This window comes from Cyanistes caeruleus, chromosome 12, assembly GCF_971803275.1.
Source record: "Cyanistes caeruleus chromosome 12, bCyaCae1.hap1.1, whole genome shotgun sequence".
Classification (NCBI taxonomy): domain Eukaryota; kingdom Metazoa; phylum Chordata; class Aves; order Passeriformes; family Paridae; genus Cyanistes; species Cyanistes caeruleus.
Window position 1 is genome coordinate 10,443,290 of NC_141712.1, and position 19,636 is coordinate 10,462,925.

At 34.9% G+C, this 19,636-nt stretch overlaps 1 protein-coding gene across 5 annotated transcripts in view; it reads right to left on the bottom strand.

The window, feature by feature from the left end:
• Window positions 1–19,636, bottom strand: part of LOC111934607 (uncharacterized) — a 370,779-nt gene that overhangs the window by 79,890 nt on the left and 271,253 nt on the right. For 2 of the 5 annotated variants that reach the window (XR_015275211.1, XR_015275209.1), the window contains 3 exons: window positions 9,726–9,902; window positions 9,519–9,644; window positions 6,446–8,826 (listed from right to left, as the gene is read on the bottom strand). Coding sequence is in view for 1 of the 5 variants with exons in the window: in XM_086847082.1 (XP_086703208.1) it covers window positions 8,728–8,826; window positions 9,777–9,902 (225 nt within the window). In the remaining 4 variants the exon portion in view is untranslated. Of the gene's footprint in view, window positions 1–6,445; window positions 9,903–19,636 lie in introns of those variants that run through there. The other 3 variants (XR_015275210.1, XM_086847082.1, XR_015275208.1) reach the window with 3 other exon arrangements.

Here is a 19,636-nt window from a genome sequence, read left to right on the forward strand (position 1 = left end):
GTTTTATTAATTAGATTATTTTGAAATCAAGATCTATGTTTCTTTCAGCTACACATTATGACCTAAGAGTATAAAGACTGTTTTTGCAGAATTGCTCTAGCATATCCTTGGAGGGAAGATTAAAACAAATTACTGAGCTCATTTCTTACAACATCCAAAACATCACTTATCACCTTAAAACATCCAAAATATCACGAATCACCTCACAACAACCAAAGCATCTGTTGTCAGATAATATCTAATCAAGATTATGTTGGTAAATGGGACTAACTTGAATCTTGACAGAAGGAGGTGTCAGAGGGAGTATCCATTTTCAGATAAAACAAACCATTCCAACTTTTGCAGACAAACCCTAAGCAAATACCATGTTTTCATCCTATCTGTGTGTGCCTATCCATAGTCTTTATTGAACAAGGTACAATAAAAATCTATGCAGAGCATACAATAAACTCATACTTCTATATTGCAGTGAAATGAATGAAACACATTCACATGACTGAAATCAGCAAATAACAAAGCCACTGGAATTATTTGAGCACTTAACAGAGATCCATTCTTAGTAGTAAGATTAAAAAGGTCACTTGTTCTCCATCATGATTAGCAATATAATACCAAACCTCAGAGGAAAGAGTTTCTCAGCCTACAAGAATTCAGTTTGAAGGAATAAATGTGATACTGAATTTGAGAAAGTCTAAAAGCCTGGCAAATAAATTGCTAATGGGTAAGATGTGTCTGATATTTGACTGTTTTGATTCAAAGACAATTTAGGATGGCATATGAAAAGAAATCTGTGCTACAAATATTACTTTTGTGCAACTAAATAAACAAGCTCATCACCATTCAAAGTATTGTAATGAAACACATCACTGAAAGAAAATATTCCTTCTGTATTGGATCAATTGATCAATTGAGGAATTCTGGACAGTGGTTTTTGATACACTGACCAGTGAATTCAAAGTGAAATAGATTTCTCCTAGATACAGCATCCAAGCAGATCAAATGCCTTTCTTAAGTATTTTTTAAGGGTACAAGCTGATAACAAAAAACCCTCTCAATCTCTATGTCTGACTGCCTGTGTCCAAGCAAAAATTGGATTGCACCAAAACCTGCTTTGACTTGATTGAAAGTGACACTGGAAATAGCAAGTAAAGGTAAGGTAGGATCAAGGTGAAAAGGAAAACTCACCTGTGGAAAAAACCTTTTCCAGATTTGTCTACTGCAGCAAGAAATATATATCATACACTGAATTCCTCTTGAGTGATGACAATATCAAAGTAAATAACAATACAGCTATAAGATGTGATGTCACTAAACTTTGAAGGCAATAATAGATATTTTTATGGAATATAAAAAATACAATCTCCCTTTTGTCTATCATTTTGAAAACATTCCTTGCCCAATATGTTTATCTCATTCCGAGGCAGAACCTCAAACTAAAGAGAAATTTTGAAATTGTACATGTATTTACTATAAGCATTATTAAAAACCGTAAGTTTTTATTTCTTATAGACTTTAAATTTGAATCATTAGATCTCATTTCTGTTGTGCTGGAGAAGTATTGTTCTCTGCTCAACCATCTTGCACTTTTACAATCATTAAAAAGCCACCATAAGATAAGGAAAAAGTTATTTGTTTGTAAGCCACAGAACATGGGGAAGAGAAAAAGCAATAAATACTTTTAGTTTTGTAACTCTTGCCAGGAGCCTTTGAAGGGAGTTTAGCCCTTCAAAGAAGCTGCATTAATAAGATTACTTTTGTTTCCTCTTTTGTTATTTTTTCCCCCAAACTTTCATTATCTTCAAATAAAAAAAAACAAAACCTCAACAACCTGAAACTGTACACATATTTAAACTATATGTACTACAAAGTTTCAAATAGCAAAGTGGTTAGCATAGTGCAAAATAAAAGTAAACTAACAGTTTAGAGGATATTCTTATATCAACTCATACTCTACCTGCTGTGACACTGCTATTAAAAATATACTGTAATATTTTGAATACTCTCTTCAGTGAAAAGCTGAATACAAAACTATTACTACATCTGCTCTTTCACACTTCAGTTTACTTTATATCAAAACACTTAAATGATACTTGTTTATCTGAAGAATATTCCAAACTTCCACATTAATAATCATACTGCAACAACAGAAACTTCCCCAAATCCAAGCTCATGGGATCCCAGAGTCTCTGGGTTAACGATATTCACTGCAGAGAATTAAACAATGAAAACCACGAAACAAACAGGAATGTTACAACCAGAATGTTACATTATGAAATAATATTCTGATGCAATTTTGTAGATTTTGTTTTATAGATGGAAATAAACAAAGGGAAAAAATGGTCAAGGGAACAACTTATTCATGGTCTTTTATCATGCAGTTTGCAGAATGACAATTGTTCAGGATTGTCAGAGGGCAATCTAAAGACAAACTAAATTCTTGCACAATATTCCAGCAGTGTTGCTGCTGAGAAAAAAACAGACAAAGCACAAACAATAAAGTCAGGAGAATGCTTTGCCTTCCCCCCAGCTCTAAAAGACGATGTGGAGTCGAGTTTTGACTTTATTATGATACAAAGAAAGACGATTCTATTTAAAATTAAAGATTTTGTATCATCTAAATCTGTCCAGCACTTCCCAGGCTCACTCACTGCACAAGGAAAATTTAAACATGGCTCAACAAGAAAGGCACAAAGATGCCCCCATTGATTACTACCTTCCCCAGAAATTTGGGATAGTTCCCAGAGTGTCCCAGCAAAGCCATCAATCACAGCACCACCACAGAGCTACTCTGGTTGGTGTGCAGGAGGACCCCACCAGACCCTTTCCATGCTGCCCTGGCTGGGGCATCCCTGTGTGCACTCAGCACAGCACACCCTTCACTGCTTAGAGTGGGAGGTAAATTGCTCTCATCATTCACTTACAGCAACAGTAGGAGCTAAAGCTCTGCAAAGCAGCTTTGACTTAGAGGAGAATTAAGACATTAGTGTAAATCTGTTCCTATGGCTACGTAAATGTATGTTTTTCTTTAAGTTATGTAAAGACTTGTTCATGCACATGACAAAATCCCTGTAGCCTGCTCTGTGAAAACTTCTGTACATTCTTTTTTTATGCCAAGACTACTTTTATATGTGCACACACAGGGAATGGATATACACACATCATACACTAGAAGCAAGCAAAGAGCATTTTGTGAAACTGAAAACTTGCAAGTTAATTTATAATCAATTGATAATCTCTCTGAATGTGTTTCTTTTTTTTTTAAATGAAAGCAGATGTTCAAGTATAGTACTTATTAAAAACCCAGTTTCTACCTATAATATTTTGATGTCCTTGATTATGTGACCACAACCAGGTCCTTAGCTGCAAAATCCAAATGGAAGCACTAAGATAGATGTCATAAATTAATACAGGTTGGTTATGGATTAAGGCTAACCCAGGTTTTGACATACAAAATACCTGAAAAATTATTTTATAACACTATAATTTTGCAATTACAAACAAAACCCAAGAAAAACAAACCCTAAGCATCTGCTACAACAGGATCTGGTCTATTATATAGGAATGTTTGATTAGCCTTTTCACCTGACTGAATTTTTAATCCTAATACTTTTGGAGGTTTAAGGCATTAATAGAACAACTTGTTATTGTTACTCCTGTTTTGATCCTTTAACAGAGCATAATATCTGTATTAATATAAATTCAAGCAATGTGAGATGCATGGAATGTTTTTACCAATGAAGTACCTTTCATCAATAGGCCATGCTGGCATGACACCATAAGAATGAAAGAGAAATAGAAGTTACTAACTAATTATGGGCTTGTACACAAACTTTAAACTAGGCTGAATTAAAAAGGTAACATTTACTTAATAGCATTTTAAAATTTTTTTTATCATTATTTTTTAAAATTATTTTATTTTAAAAATTATTTTAAAATTATTTTCTTCATTATAAGCAATTGTTTGACCCACAAGGCAAACTGGTTTGGGCTAGGATATGTTTGTATTCACTTCGAAAAACATCATGTAACTCCCACTCCTCTTTTCTTTCCTATATGACAGGTTCTTCTCACTTTGTATATATCTTCTCCAATGAACCTAACCAGCTTTTAAAAATAATGGGAAATGCACTATAACAAAAGTAAACCTGTTTCAAAATTTGAAATTCATTCAAATGACATTTGTAGAATGTTAGCCCCAAGTGGCTTTAAAAAGAGAGGGATAATTAAAGAGGGAAAAGTGGAAATTATTTGTGGAATATTTGGAAATTATCAAAATGTTTAAATTTTCCTATTTTCCTCATCAACAGTTTGTGCTGTAAACCTGCCCCCTGGGAAGGGAGGGAATTATTGTGAAGCCCATATTCACCCATTTCCTCCCCTCTCTGGCAGGCTAGCATTGGTAAAGTTGACATCACTTCAATGTTCCTGTACACTGTCTCAAAGCCTGTTTATTCTCATGAAAAAATAAAGACGAAAGTCCAAGCTGAGAGCTTCCCCTTTGCAGTTTCCACCCCGACCCAAGACTCCAGCTCTTCAGCCTGGCCACGTCCCAGCCTCCCTGCAAACCACTGCACGGCTCCGGTTTGGCTGCTTCGCCTTTGCTCGCCAGTTCAACCATTGGTTCTGCCATTACAAATTTGAAGAATAGATCTCTTTGCACTCACCCTTCAACAAGATATCAAAGACTCAGTAAATTTTGTCCGAGGCAGTTTTTGAGATTAGTTTTCAAAATCACCTGTCTGTCCCAAACTCTACAATGCTCAAGGCATCATGCTAATTTAACTTTGAAGACCAGCCTTTTTTAAGCCTTTAAAACAGTTTCCCACATCGAAGAAACAGAAAGGCAGGTGCAATGTAAAACTTTGCTATAAATCCATTTGAATGCACATTAGATTTTATATGGACCAATATGCCCACCAAATCTGTGCCTGAGAAATTCTACCACCTTTACTGCCAGGTCAAAGAACTTTTCCAAAGGCTATTTGGCCAATATCTCAGTCTGACTCTTTACCTGAAATTACATCTGCCTGAAAAAAGGCAGAGAGTAACAACTTTTCTCTGTCTCTGAGGTTTGTTCCATAGCTCTTGCATGATCCAAAAAGCCTCCCCTGTAATGCAAAACTTTAGGTCACCTGATCATTTTCAGATTAGATTTAGATTTAGAATACTGCCCTAAAAAACAGTTGAGCCCAAGTATGGATTCTAATTTGACAAGTGAACATATGGATAAATTTTCATCAAGAAGGAAGATGTTCTTCAGTTAGTCAAATGAAATAATTTTTCAAGAGAAAATAAAATTCATCTTAGAATTAAAAAAAGGAGGGGTGTGGGAAATAGGAAAGCACCTGGATTTCTGCTTTGTTGGATGTTTGCTGTGGAAACAATCTGCTCAGTTTTAATGAGCTGACATCACTGAGAAAATTCCCTGCCATCATTTCAAAACTCGCTTTTCTTTGCTTTTTTTTTGCTTTTTTTTTTTTTTTTGATTTTTTGGTTTTATTAATTTAGGGTTTTTTCCATAGAGTTGAAATTTTTATGCTTCTAAGTAATTATAAAGCAATAAGAAAAATCCTCAAAGTGGAAATCAAAGTGGAATCCTCAAACTAAGGAGCTATAAAGCTATAATTGGGACATGGAGATACCCTAATATCTATGCTACCTTTTTTTTTTGTTTGTTTTTTTTGCTTTAATTTCTGAATGGCAAGTTTCAGTGCTGTTGAAAGTCAGCCAAAAATTCAAGGTGGTATGAAACATTTAAAATCATTACTTTTTAACAATGCCGAGAAACAGAATGGCACCATTTTAATAGCCATATGTCATAAAGACTATTTTTATTTAGGAAAATCTATTTCAATTTAAATATCATAAGCCCATGAGCTATAACAAACAATATTTTTTTTCCATATGCTTGGAATTATTGTGAAGAAAACTCACTTTCCCCCCCTCCTTTAGAAGTTTGAATATCCATGTGTGTTTATGAACGTGTGTCTGTTTACAGTGATGGAAGGAAACCACTAAACTCCATTAGTTAATGCAATGGCAAAATACCAAAAAGGAGGTCTTCCCTTGGGCTTGCTTTCTATCCCACATCTTTCACTAGTCCATTTTCCATATAATCCCCTTGCAACTGCTCTCCACAGCAAGCTGCTAGTGGTAACTGCATCAACCCAGATGAAGTGGAAAGTTGTTATAATTTCTTTCATCTGCGCTTTTCCTGAATTCATGCGCGGTACGGTTTGAAGGAAAGTTCCCTTTACCAGGTGCTAAGAAATGGAAATGTGTGTGTACATTAGAGAGGAATGACCTGGGCTGGGTACTGGAAGGGGAATTACAGGCTCCCTTCTAAGTCCTTGAGCAGTATCACAATGAGCTTTGACAAGCAGATTTCTCTTGCACCTTTTCCAGTGCAGAACACCAAGGAAAGAAGTGTGTGTGAGGCGGGTTCTGTTAGGTTCAGAAAATTTTCATTTAATTATTCATTAAATCCTGCAAACAGCTATCCGTAGTGAAACTGACATTTAATTTCTTAGAATCTTTTAAAATTTCTCTTAAAATATCATTTAGGAGTGTGAGGGCTAATTTATAGTTAATTCAGATACTCATAACTAGATTATATACATCTGATACTTTACAAGACTTAAATTGTAGATGGCAAACATTGCTCATACTGGACTATGCTGTGAGATACAAAAGATCACAGTGAAAGAAATCGGATTTTTTAAAAAATAAGGCTTTTCCATAGCCATTAAACATAAAGTAAATCTATTATATGCTCACCAACACTTGAAGCAGACAGAAAGCCACCCTATATGCTTAAGATGGAATTTCCTTTTCTGAAGAGGTTTTACAAATAAATTAGACTGGCCCTTGAACTAGTAAGAATAATATATGTAACTAAACTCATCATGCAATTTAGAAAAGTCTGAGAGGAAACTGTATAATTTACATTAAAGAAACTAAATGTTTAATAAACCAGAAACAAAACCCAATATAATCAGTCATCTGTTATTTTAGAGAATTCTACTAAAATTCACATATATTTCTATTTTTAGGGTTGGGATATACTGTAAACCAGGAGCTTTATACTAGCAAAATTATCTTTTCAGTAAAGAACAGACGAAAAACAAAAACCTCACAATAACCCATCTAACCTTTACATTCATAATTCACTTTGCCTCACAGTGGTACACTGCAGATAGCCAGAAACAAAGCAGAGCCCTTAGGTAAGAACCTGTTTTTCCTGTCATTAAAATTTCCTTAGAGTCCTACTTAAAATAGGCAGCTTTTAGGAAGGAGGGTATTTGAAATAATGAAGGACTCTTCACCAACTCAGTCTGGGGCTTGGAACTATGGCATGGACCGGAGCTCAGCTGGCTCTGCCACCTGGGCCCGCGCCAGGAGTGGGCCACAGGATGACACAAGGTGTGACAAGAGCACTATGGCTTTTTGGCTGTCAGTCTGGGCTCTGAGGAGACAAGGATGACAGGGAGGTCTTTTGCATGGGATAATAGAGGATTTATTGCTCTGGGGAATCTTGGGGGCAAAAGACAGAAAATGCGAGCGTGCAACAGCTGAAATATGGAGGCAGTTCAAAGGGAGGGTACAAAGCATCAGCTAATCAGAGATATCCTGGGGAGGGTAAAAGGTTCACAAAATCATCATCCAATGAGGGAGGTAGAGGGGGAAATTGGGTCATAGTGACTAATCAAACGTTGAAATTTAGGGGATTTCCAAAGTGGAGTTCCAAGCATGTGGTGGGCCTAGAGTAGGATTGACAGGAGACTCGGGGTAGATTGACAATGTGGGGTGGGAGGGTATACTTTGAACCAAACCATGAGCTTGGGCAATAACAGAACATACTATTAACAAGAAACACACTGCAACACGGAACAGTTCATGAAATTCTTTTTTTCTACAAAGTGTAGCTGTGTACAGGGCTCAGTGGTGGCTCCTATGCTCTGGAACCCTGCACCCTCATGGATCTCCTCTCCCAGGCCAGTACAATGTCCCAGGTACAATGTCCCAGGCAGAGAGCAAGCTCAGCACTGGGGTGAGTGTCAGATGTTTGCTGTCTGGCTGTGGGAGCAGAGGAATCCCAAATTCCCAGCAGCACCTGAGGCTCACAGCCCTTTCCCACACAGGCACTGTAATTCCCCAAGCAGACAATCATCATTTAGACATCAAACAGCACAACTTGGTACAACCCTTGTCTGGTAAAAGGATATCTTCCTAATCTCTCTGTATCCAGTCTGGTGCTGTTTACATGAAACTCTTCAGAATTATTATTAAACATAAACTAAAGTTGCTCTTCTAAACCAAACATCTTTGAACTTCAGTCAGGCCCCCTCAAACAAATAAGCTGTTTTGAAAATTATTTCCAGGGCGATGCCTGTTGCCATAGAGATGACATTAAGTGAAAAGGACAAAAAATATAGAGGGTGATAAACTGCATGGTTGGATGACACACTTGACTTCCAAGCCTGTGTTCAAATAAGGCACACATGCCAAGATTTTTTATGAAAGACAAAATTAAAATGTATCACTATCAAGCTGTAACTGACAAGGTATTGTGTGATGGCTGTTAACATAATGCTCCATATATTTATTGTTTGTCATTTTTCTGGCCCCGATAAAGGTCTTTTAGAGCTGTAAATCATACCATTAAATCTGCCACTAGAAACAGAGGCTGTTTGGAGAATGAAAAGACGAAACTGAATCACTACTTACAGGTTTCTGCTTCATGACAGTCCTTAACTATCACATCAGAGATGACATTTATTCTTCGAATTTGGCACTTTTTCAAACACCACACTGTTGCCTTATGACCTAATTTAAGAAAAAATTCTCTTGAAGAGTAGGCTTTTTACCATGGTGATGTATTGTACAGACATCATATTCAGTTGTGTACATATGGCTTAAGACGATTTGAAGTTATTCACCAGTTTAAAAATATTGGTTTACTTACAACAAACATTTCTATTTAAAAAATTAGCCTTCTATCCACATTCTATTTATGAACGGTCTGCAATATTTTTGTCTGAAGGGTCTACAATATTATTGTGATGATCTTGATTGGTATTGCAGAAAAAGCAATAAACCATCTGCTTTTGTTCTTGCCTGAATACTTTGATCAACACCTGCTAAACACAGGCTTAGAGACACCCAAACCTGACAACAGAAAGGAATGATACAAAATGATACAAATACTGACAGAGATCAGATGGGAAAAATATGGTGTATTTCACACAGTGGAAAATACCTTCATAATGCTCTCAATATAGAACTGCTTTACTAATTTAGACCACGACAAGGATTATAATCCATATCTCCCAAGCACAACGTCCTGTCTCAATACTGCTCTGCACCAAATGAGAGAAGTAAAAAAACCTAACCAATCCAAAAAGCCCCAAACACCCACAACAACAACAAACTATATAAAACATGGCCCAGATTCTCAGAATCTCTCAGGGTAACTTTTTGTACATACTTCCAAAATTGGGAGCAATCAAAGAGCTTACTCTACAGCATCAGCCCATTAAATGGCAATTTTGTCAATGCAGGACTTCAGTTAAATTAACAGCTGAAGTAGCACTGTAGTTCACACTGGTGTATTAGGTAGAAGGTACAGCAGAAAAAGGGCAGACCTGGAGAATAGACAGAGCACCATCAAACCTCTGGTATAAGCATGGGCATTGAAAGTATGGCTACATTTAGAGCCAGCTCACCAAAAGAGAATATTCTGCAGACAGGAGACAGGTAAGAGTCCTCTTACACACCAGGAAAGTGCTGCACATCTTGTACCCATCCGAAGCAGCATCTTTTATAAACACATATATCTTCAAAATTCTTGCTAAGTTTCCAGTTGTTTTCACTGTATCCCATTAAAGATTTACTCAGCATTTCTGAAAGAAAAGTACATGATATCAGTTCAACACATAGAGCAGAACCACAGAGAAACCCATGCCAAAGATGAAGTAGTGTCTGGGTATAACACATACTTGATTAGAAACAAAACATATAATCAATTAAAGCAATTCTGCCTGTAGTTTATTCTGAGAGCTCCACAGAAAGTTATTACTAAAATCCCAGTTTTAATCTTGTTGAAAACAAAATTTGTAATTAACTTAATGTCAGTTATTGAAAATTAAACTGTGAGGATGCCTTTGATATTGAGCATGCTGCCAAAATGCTGCATGGGTGATGAGAGGAACTGCTGCAGGCACAGCAGGAAAGTGCTTAAAAATCAGCATCTTTTTGAACATCTGACTATAACAAGGTTCCCTTTATGGCCTACTTCTATTAATGAAACTTTATAAATTTTTTATTGGATTTGACAGTTAAAATTAAACAAATAAACAGCCTGTTGCAGCATGAAACCACCTGATTTTATCCCCCTTGTGAATCAATGACCTTCTGTAAATAAGCAGAAGGTTAAGAAGGTGGATTACATAACGAAGTATCTCAGGTTCATTTGTTTGCACACAAAATTGAATGTTCATATTTCATTCAAAATTCTCTTTGGAGAAAACCATTTTCTTCATAGTACAATATTCAATAGTTTTCAATGAATTGGTGAAATATGATCACTCGATCACCTGCACTTCCTTTACTTTCCCAGGCTATTAGAAAAGATCTTTATTTCTGTTAGTCCTTTAAATTCTTCTGGAATATAATCCTAGAGTCAGCTTAAGTGTAATTAATACTAAGGTTTTATTTTTAACACAAGCAACAAGGGGAAAACATGGCTATTAAAAATTTCTGCTGTTTGTATATATGAGATATTTTTCCCAGACATTTTTTCCTGTTTTAGCAAAGAAAGGGCCTTTTATTGCAAAACTAAGCTGTACCTGAGAGCTGTGCATAGCAAAGTTTGGAGGGAATTATATTATTAAAAATAAACATCTACTCTCTGAGACAACCTAATTTATTTGGACAATTAGACATATTAATGATAAATGCATCTAAAGAAAGGTACATGGTAACACCTGAATCTCAGCACTGTGATGGTTTTGCCTTGCCCCTTACCTGGACATTTATTCTAAACTGTGTTATAATGCCTATTCTAGTAAACAGCACCTTGCCACTAAAATTGAAGAAAGGGAGTGAACAAATCCAAGGCAAAATCTCTTACAAATGCAAAGCCTGGAAAGAAGAAACTGCAGCTTTTAGGGAGTGGAGTTTCCTCACTTACTCATTAGGGGTGACATTGATACTGCATTCTGCTACCTACTCACATTTAAAAATACGATATAGCTTAAAGATAAACTGACAGATTTTACCTAAGTGGCATGCATTTGCTTCGAGAAGTTGATAATCAGTAATCAATGTTATAAAGGGAAAAACCTAAAATTATCACTGGAATTAAATAATCCTGTCCTAGCTGTGTCATCCCGATCATTTCATGAACAAAGTATCTTCCTGGATAGAACATATTAGTGAGGGAATCTACATATTTACTTAGTGTGTAAAAATAAATGCTAGTTTGAATGAAATTCAATTTTCAGAAAGTCTTGGCAAAACATTTACATGAATCCTGAGTTCCACTTAAACTCTCATCTTGAAATAAATTACTGCAAATGAAATTTATTTTAACTAAACTTTTAAACAACATATAAAAGTAATAATAATTAAAATAGTAAATAAGCTTCCTTTGCTGTAGATCTGAAAGGGGCCAGTAATTCTGAAACAGCTTCTGAAATCTCACCTCTTTTGTAGTCTAATTGGTTACATCAGTAAACTGCTGGGTGAGTGCTTTAAAAGGATGCAGAACAGGAATAGAAATACAGCTTTATGGGAAGTGAGGTGTGAGGCCATTAAATGCATTCACTACATCAGAATGTTTTTAATCCTATTGACCAATTAAGTAAAAGGCATCTTAGAGCAAGTAAATATAATGTTAGAGCAAGTAAATATAACAGCCCTGTTGCTGACTGTAATAACAGACATGGTCAACGTGATAAAATGTGGACATTAATTGTTAATTAACTTGATGAAATATTTCTTAGTGACAAATTCTTGAATGCTTCTCGAAGTCACATTAGAGGAAAGAAAGGGAATGAGCAGGAGAGTATAAAACAATCTGAATATTAATTTTTTAAATCCCAGTCAAACTAAATGAGTGGATTTGTTTCAAGGAAATCTACATTGTTAACTTTACTGCCTATTTTTGAACAACATGATTCTTTACTTTGAATACTAAGTGACCCTATTTCCTACTAAAAAGATAAATTACACTCACTTAGGCTCTTTATTTAAATGTCAAAAATTCCAGAGCTTACCTACAATTGATGCCACGTACTGGGTGTATCAAAAGCATTTTAAGCATGTTTAACTTGGTTGAAATTCCTACCCTGTTTATGCCTATTTTAAAGAGCATTTCTTGCCACTAATTAAACTTCCTACAGTATTTCTAAGTTCCTAATTTAACTATGTGAATTAATTAGATCTCAGCTCTACTCCCACATTCCTTTAATACCACTTCCTCTCCCTTCAGTTGCACCACATGGAAGGAGGAAGAATATGTACTTTTCTTAAAAGAAAACACTGGAGAAGTGCTGCTTCTATTCAGAAATAAAATTCAGCTTTAGTGACTAAATAAAATACTGGGTGAGTAAGGTTAAGCCATTTGTGATAGCTTTAAAAATCAGAAACAGCAAAACAGCACATTTGGGATATGTAAACATCAGACTTGGAGTATAAATGAAGCATAACAAGTTTCCAGAGATGCTTATGGAATAGAGACTAGGCCTACATAACATCAACTGCCTAGCTAGTTTGTTTTTAAGATGAGACTTAACTCAGGAATTTGACTAAACAAACAGCAAGGGATTCCCTTCAGAGATGAACTATGAAATATTTTGCTTTCCATTGCTCAATTACCTAAATACAGCTAATGTGTAATTGATCAGCATGAGACATGTTTGCATCCTCAGATGGATCAAACACCAACTCTGATAACTCCAAACTTTGTGGTGTGACACAGTCAAAAAATTTAACTTTAAACTTTTAACCTCACCACTGCAGTAGTCATAGGGTTCTAGGTCTTTTATTTAACAGCTATTTGTATAAGGGAATAAATATTTATTGTCCTATGTATATGTGGAGCATACACCCATGACTTACAGCCTTAAACTAGAAATTGATCACATCTGCTCTTCACTGAGTTCATAGTTATTATTACAGGCCATCTTAATAATGAAAAACATCAATTTGAATTCATATGTGAACAGCAAGTATATGGCTTTTAGGGTCTGGGCACTTAAAGCATTTCTCTGTAAGACTGAGTGACAAGTCCCTGATTAACTCCTGCTGAGCATTAATGGTTCCCTAGTTATAAAGAACATCTTCTTAAAGTCTTTTTCTGAAAAACATGGAGTAGTAGAAAGATGTAGGAAAATATGAGAGAAAACAAAACAAAATTGAATCAATTTCTTTCCATTATCATATTTGGGGTTTTCTGACTGCTTACATTATAGTTTATTAAAGGTTTTCTACTTTTGATCTAATTCAATAAAAGAGATTCCCCCACAGACATCCTCACAGAAAGTCCACCAAACTATAACCTTGTGGTTTTAGGGGCAATATGACAATTAGTCCAAGTTAGCCTAAAGCAGCAGACAACAGACTGCTTAGAGCAGCCTTCCTCCTTTTGAGATTTGAAACCCTGCTGGCTGTAGAATGTTGAGCAGATATCACCTCTGTTCTTAGTGTAAACACAGCTTGAAATAGGATATGCAACAGGTCAAAACAAGTAATTTATTTTACAGTCTAAATGACACACCGTTGTCCTAGTTCTCATATAAGTGAATTTTAAAAACTAAATCATCACTTGCACTGATGGTCAGGAGTGACAAGTATAATGAAGTACAATGTCTTCATTTTATACATTACTTCATGAAAGATCTGGTATGCATTTATAGATATGAAAAATGTTAACTTATGAGAATATTCCTATGAACATTTAATAAAACTTTGTAAAACTTTGAAGAACTTTCAGAATTTGCAGTATAGATGGAACTGTAAACAATCTACCTGAGAAAAGTGTTAATACAAGAGAAAGTATTATGGCTTTGTCTAAAGACAGTACAAATTTAGCAGCCTCTAAAGCTAATAAAAGAACTAAGGTAATTCTGTTTTTTAGAACTTGTATGACTTAGTAATGTTTTTCAAGACTAAATAACAAATCATGTAATAAGTATTACAGACAAGTTTTTAAAGGGAAATCAAGATCAGTACTCACTGCCTGCTTAGTTAAGCTTACATTTGTGTTTCCTGCCATCAATAGGAACAGTACACAACACATGCAATTTTCCTCAGAAGAGAGGAAAAATTATATGTTTGAAGGAAATGTACTGGATCACCACTACCTTTTGAACTGGTCTTTGGCCATCAAGACCATTAAATAGTAATGTTAAAGCCTGCTGGAGACTGGAACTTCCAGGTCCACGCTCTGCCTCATATCAAACCCAGATAAGTGGTCCCCTGTAATTTTTATGACTACGGTGTCAAAAGTCTTCCATTCAAATCGCAATAAATATTGCAATGAAGTCTGGAAGCAGGGCCATTTGTACTTGCTTGGGGCTGAGAATTAAGATAGCCTGTTTCCAGTTAGACAGTCATTAGAAAGATCTAACGTCCATGCTAAATGGCTTCCTGTTCTGAGTACTTAAAACCAGTTTTAGTAAAATTGACTTCCTGAACATTTTCTTATATCTTCACCAATATATGAATTTGTATTTTACACTTTTCTTTAATCATGGGTTCTTCACAGACTGCCTCCATAGTAAGTAGTTACTTTTAGGAGTCCCATCCCACAGGTGGGACTCCTCTATATTCACATATTTTTATGTTGATCCAGAAGCTCTTATATCAATATACAGCACAATGCAAAAATACACTGCTAAAGGCTTTGGAGAACAAAAATGTTATATCTCCTTCTTTTACAAAAATACAATTGCTGCAGTTTTACTTGTGGGTCTGTACCATGGTATCTCCTACAAATAAAAAATGCTAGTTAAGAAAATATTATTAGAGTATTCTATTTTTTTGTTAAAACTCCCTCTTATTTTAGGCAAAATACTTTGGAAAACTGACATTGAAAAGACAATGCATTAATCTTTAAGCTATTTGGTAGCTTGAGAATATTTTTTTTTCTGATCTTCATTGCATTGTTTGCCCATACTTTCCCATAAATTGCATATTTAAACTGATTTTCTGTCCTGTGGGTGCCTTGGCATATTTCAAAATTTGATATATCATGGTTTGCTGTAATAATAATAGTAATAATAGTAGTAATAGTAATAATAATAATAAAATCTATAATATACAATGCAATAATAGTGCCTTCTTTCACTTATTTATTTGCCTATAAAAAAAATCTCCAAAAAAGGTAAATTTCAGTAAACCAGATATGTAGGGTACCTACAGTGATACATTTTTTGGAGGGTTCCAACAACTTCTCTGGCCATCCCCAAATTCCTGTAATAATCTGTCACAACTTTCAAAAAACCAAAACTTAACATAATATTTCATGACTGCTAAGTCAAAAAACCTGAACATGAATTTCTTCATATTTTCATCTCTGGGCTTTCCACTCATGTGTGTTGCTCTCATCCAATGTGGTAAAAAAAAAACAACAATGGTAGCAAACAGACCTTAGTACTTACATATCTAAATCTGTATTTGAAAGAATAAAAGCTGTGAATTATTTTCTGCCATTGTATTCATTGAACTACAGTTGCTAATAAATGCTTAAATTAATGAAAAATTTGAGAAAAAGGGTTTTTTTTTTATAATAAGTAATGAAAATTTTCCACAAAGATTTTTAGTATACCAACAATGCCTTGTAATTCTTTATGAAGCTGCATTTCCATCTTCAAATCGCAGTAGTTATAGAATTGCAGACTCAACTATGGAAGGTTTCTTTATGATTTGGGTCTTCAAATTTTTTTGTCCCTGTAGAACAGTTGAAGTGTTCTAACAGCTGATCTGTTCTTCCAAGGTATCCTTGTAAAATGCAATAACAAAATAATAATATTACTTTGAATAAGATGGATATATTATTTGGGAAGTTTTTATTGTATGTATACATGATTAGATTTACATCATGTGAGAATTATTGCATCCCTTAATTTCTATCATTAGTGGTGCATTTTCAAATATCTCTTGAGTTATGTTACTTCCCACCCTGTATATATCCTTAAAATAAGAAGTGTCTATGATCCATACAGAACTACAGAAGTTTCACCTTCAGAACTTTCTAAAAGAGCCATCTTTTCTTCACCTGAGGCCTCCACAAACAAAGTGGAAAAATGCATCAACTCTGGTATCACTGCTCTCCCATTCTGTGATTTCATATGCGCACAGCAAAAATACAAAAATTAAAAGCTATGAACATGCTGCACAACATCATTGATAAATTCTTCAGAGTTGTGAGTAACTGAGTTCATGAGCTCTTATTCCTTCTCATTAAGAAATTTCCCTGCTGTGGGATAGCCCCAGACTTGGTCATTTGTGATGAAGATCAGAGATAATGGTACTGCAAAGAATATGCTATGACAAAAAATGATCATGCCAATTTTCTTTTATAAAAACATTAGTCAGAGATGAAAGGACAGAAGTGGAAAGAGTGCCCACTCTTTAGTTTGCTATCTGTGGCTTGTATTTTAGGATCTTTTCCATTTTTGCTGCTTGCAGTCACATCAGCTCCCATTACCAAACAGGGAGATGCATTGACAAACTTGTGAAGAACTGTTTTCAGGATGAATAAATGATGAAATTGCTTAGAGACATGAGAGTTGTAAAAGAATTAATAGGCAACTTTACCAAAAGTCCTGTGTCTAAACCTAATTTAATCCATCCCACAATAAATGGCGTTATTCAAGAATAATTAGCCACTACACTTAAAGTTATCATAAATCCTTCTAAAATGCACATCTTACATTTGTTGGTACTTGAATAATGAGAAAGACATTGCACATTAAATTACCACCAATAAAAATTATGCTTTTTGCTAAGTGTTTAATAAAAAAGCAACTTTCCAGTGTTTTCTAGACTATTTTACTTTAGTACACTCTAATTAAAATGAGAAATATGGAATACAGCTTCTGTATTAGTAAGAAGCAAAGTGTAGTTTCTTGCATTAACACAGTTATTACCTTCAACTGCCTTTAGATCTGGACTTATATTTTAGACCACTACATATACAGAACCATAGAATTTGTTAGGTCAAAAAAGGCTTTTAAGATCATTGAATCAAATTATAACTATGGAGCAGAAAAGTGGTGCATGAAGATTTATTATGCCAACAAAGAAGAGACGTGAATTGCATCATCTAAAGGAAAGTATTTCTATAGATTTTCACGGCACTGCATGTTCTTCTTCTTAGTTGCAGGAGGGATGATTCCTTCTCTTGAATAGATGAGATGTTGACTATATATGTTGGAATTCCAACTAAGCAGAGACTTAAGATTGTGGCAACAACAAAATTTATATGCAGAAGGCTATTTTACACAGAAAGGCAACTGATATCACTGTGTTCCCTCATGCCTGTCTCCTTCTAAGGGAACATACACCACTTTTCAAGAAGAGCAAATAGGGCAGCAAGGCATCCCGCTGGATATTTTACTGTCTGATTTGAGTTTACTGACTATGGAGTTTATGGGCACATCCCAGCTCACAGAGGAATTATCCCTTTCAAGAGTGATAATGGATCGCCTTGTCTGCAGGGAGACTTTTATTCTTGTTTTGAAACAAAAATGCACCAACAACTACTACAACTTACTAAGAAATAAACTCCCTATTCTGAGAATTTCCACTCTTAACACCACCTCTTCTGTTTGATTTATAAATGCTTGACATGAAATATATGTCAAGTCTATCTACAAACAAAAGCTATCACGAATGCTAGACTTTAAAAGATTTTAGCAACACAGATGAATTTGTTTCAAAGTCTATGGAAAAATAAAGGCTGAATGGGTCTGATCATGAAAGTAGAATTTAACTGTATTTGGACCAAATTTTAGTAAATGAGCACTAATAAACAAAAGTACTAGTATTTTTCTGCTTAGAAATGCTGTTTCTGTTCTGAAGGTCTATCCTGAAAGTCTCTTTAAGGACCCATTATAAAACCCAAACACCTGATACAGAAAAAAGAACTTCATCTAAAAGCAACTTCCAACTGAAGGGAATATCTGCTTTAAAATGCCACTAGCTCTTATGATACTTCTTGCATGAATAGAAATTCTTAAATAAAATAATCAAGTTGAAAGTTTATGTTGTGTTTACACATCAGCAACAGGCATCATTGCTTGCTATAATAAATCAAGGACAATCAATGCTATAGTATTGTCATTAATAAAATATGAGTCAATAGGCACAAACTTTTAATATAAGCCTAATTATGAGTGTCTCTTTGCATGAAACTAAAAATATTGAAAATGTTGACATTGGAAATGTGCCCTTGAACCAAAAGCCAAGTATAAGTCAATAATCTATTATGATTTTCATTTTGCAGAAGTAGTGCCATTATTTCAAAAGGTCTCAAAAATCAATTTAGCATTTAGTATATCTGTGTAATAATGACATCCTAATTAAAAATCCCAATCTGAATAGCACAAAGGATAATGTTTAATCTCTAATCAATGAGCATGGAGAGAAGAAGCTATAGGTGCAATAACCTTTCTTAATGAGGTTTACTGTTTTTTCACAGATTACATATTCATTCATATTTCTGATAGCCATTCTCATTCTCTGAAAATGTATGCAGACATTCTCCAACTAAAACCATAAATATGACTACAAAAATAACAAAGTAAAATAATCTTTTGGTCTTTATGGATTAAGCTGCCATATTACCCAGGGACCTTGACTGGTATTTTTTTAATGTACAAGAACTCCACATTGATAAGACACTTCAGAGTTAAGGTGATTACTCATACAACCTTATAACAGCTATTTCTAGGATGAAATGCTAGAGATTACTTTTCCATTTATCAGTACTGTGACATGACATTTGAGAATTATTTTGCAATTAGAAATAATTATTTTATTTCACAATTATCCTTATTAATTTGCAACTTCATATTCTGAATAGCCATCAAAAGAAGAGAAATTCCACCAAAAAAAAAAATCTCACATAGTAATAAATATAATTCTTTACAAGTGTTCATCTGTCCACTGGATAGCTGCTTAATTACCTGTGTGTCAAATGATTATCTGAGAGCTCAATTTCAGCCCCATTACCCTCCCCCCACCACATATTTCAGCTGTATTTGCTATGGAATTGTTAACACATCTTTGAACCTGCGATTTACTTGGTTAATTTCCCACTAAGAGGTGCTGGAGTAACAGATGTCATAATTATTCAATTATTATCCTCATTTTACATTCATTCTTTCAAGCTATTGTATAAGACGGGCCCATTGGACATTAATTTCAGGAGCAGCACAATAATATAGCACTACAGCCTCTTGCAGTTCTCCTCATGGGTGAGTAAACAGAGTAATACATGAAACTGTTGCAGAGGTCTGTCAGTTTTTGTCCTATAGATGCTCAGATTGGTTCAAACACAGTTTAAAATACATGGCAACATTTTCTATTCTATGGCTTGCTGTTACTTTGCAATGCAGGAGTGCAT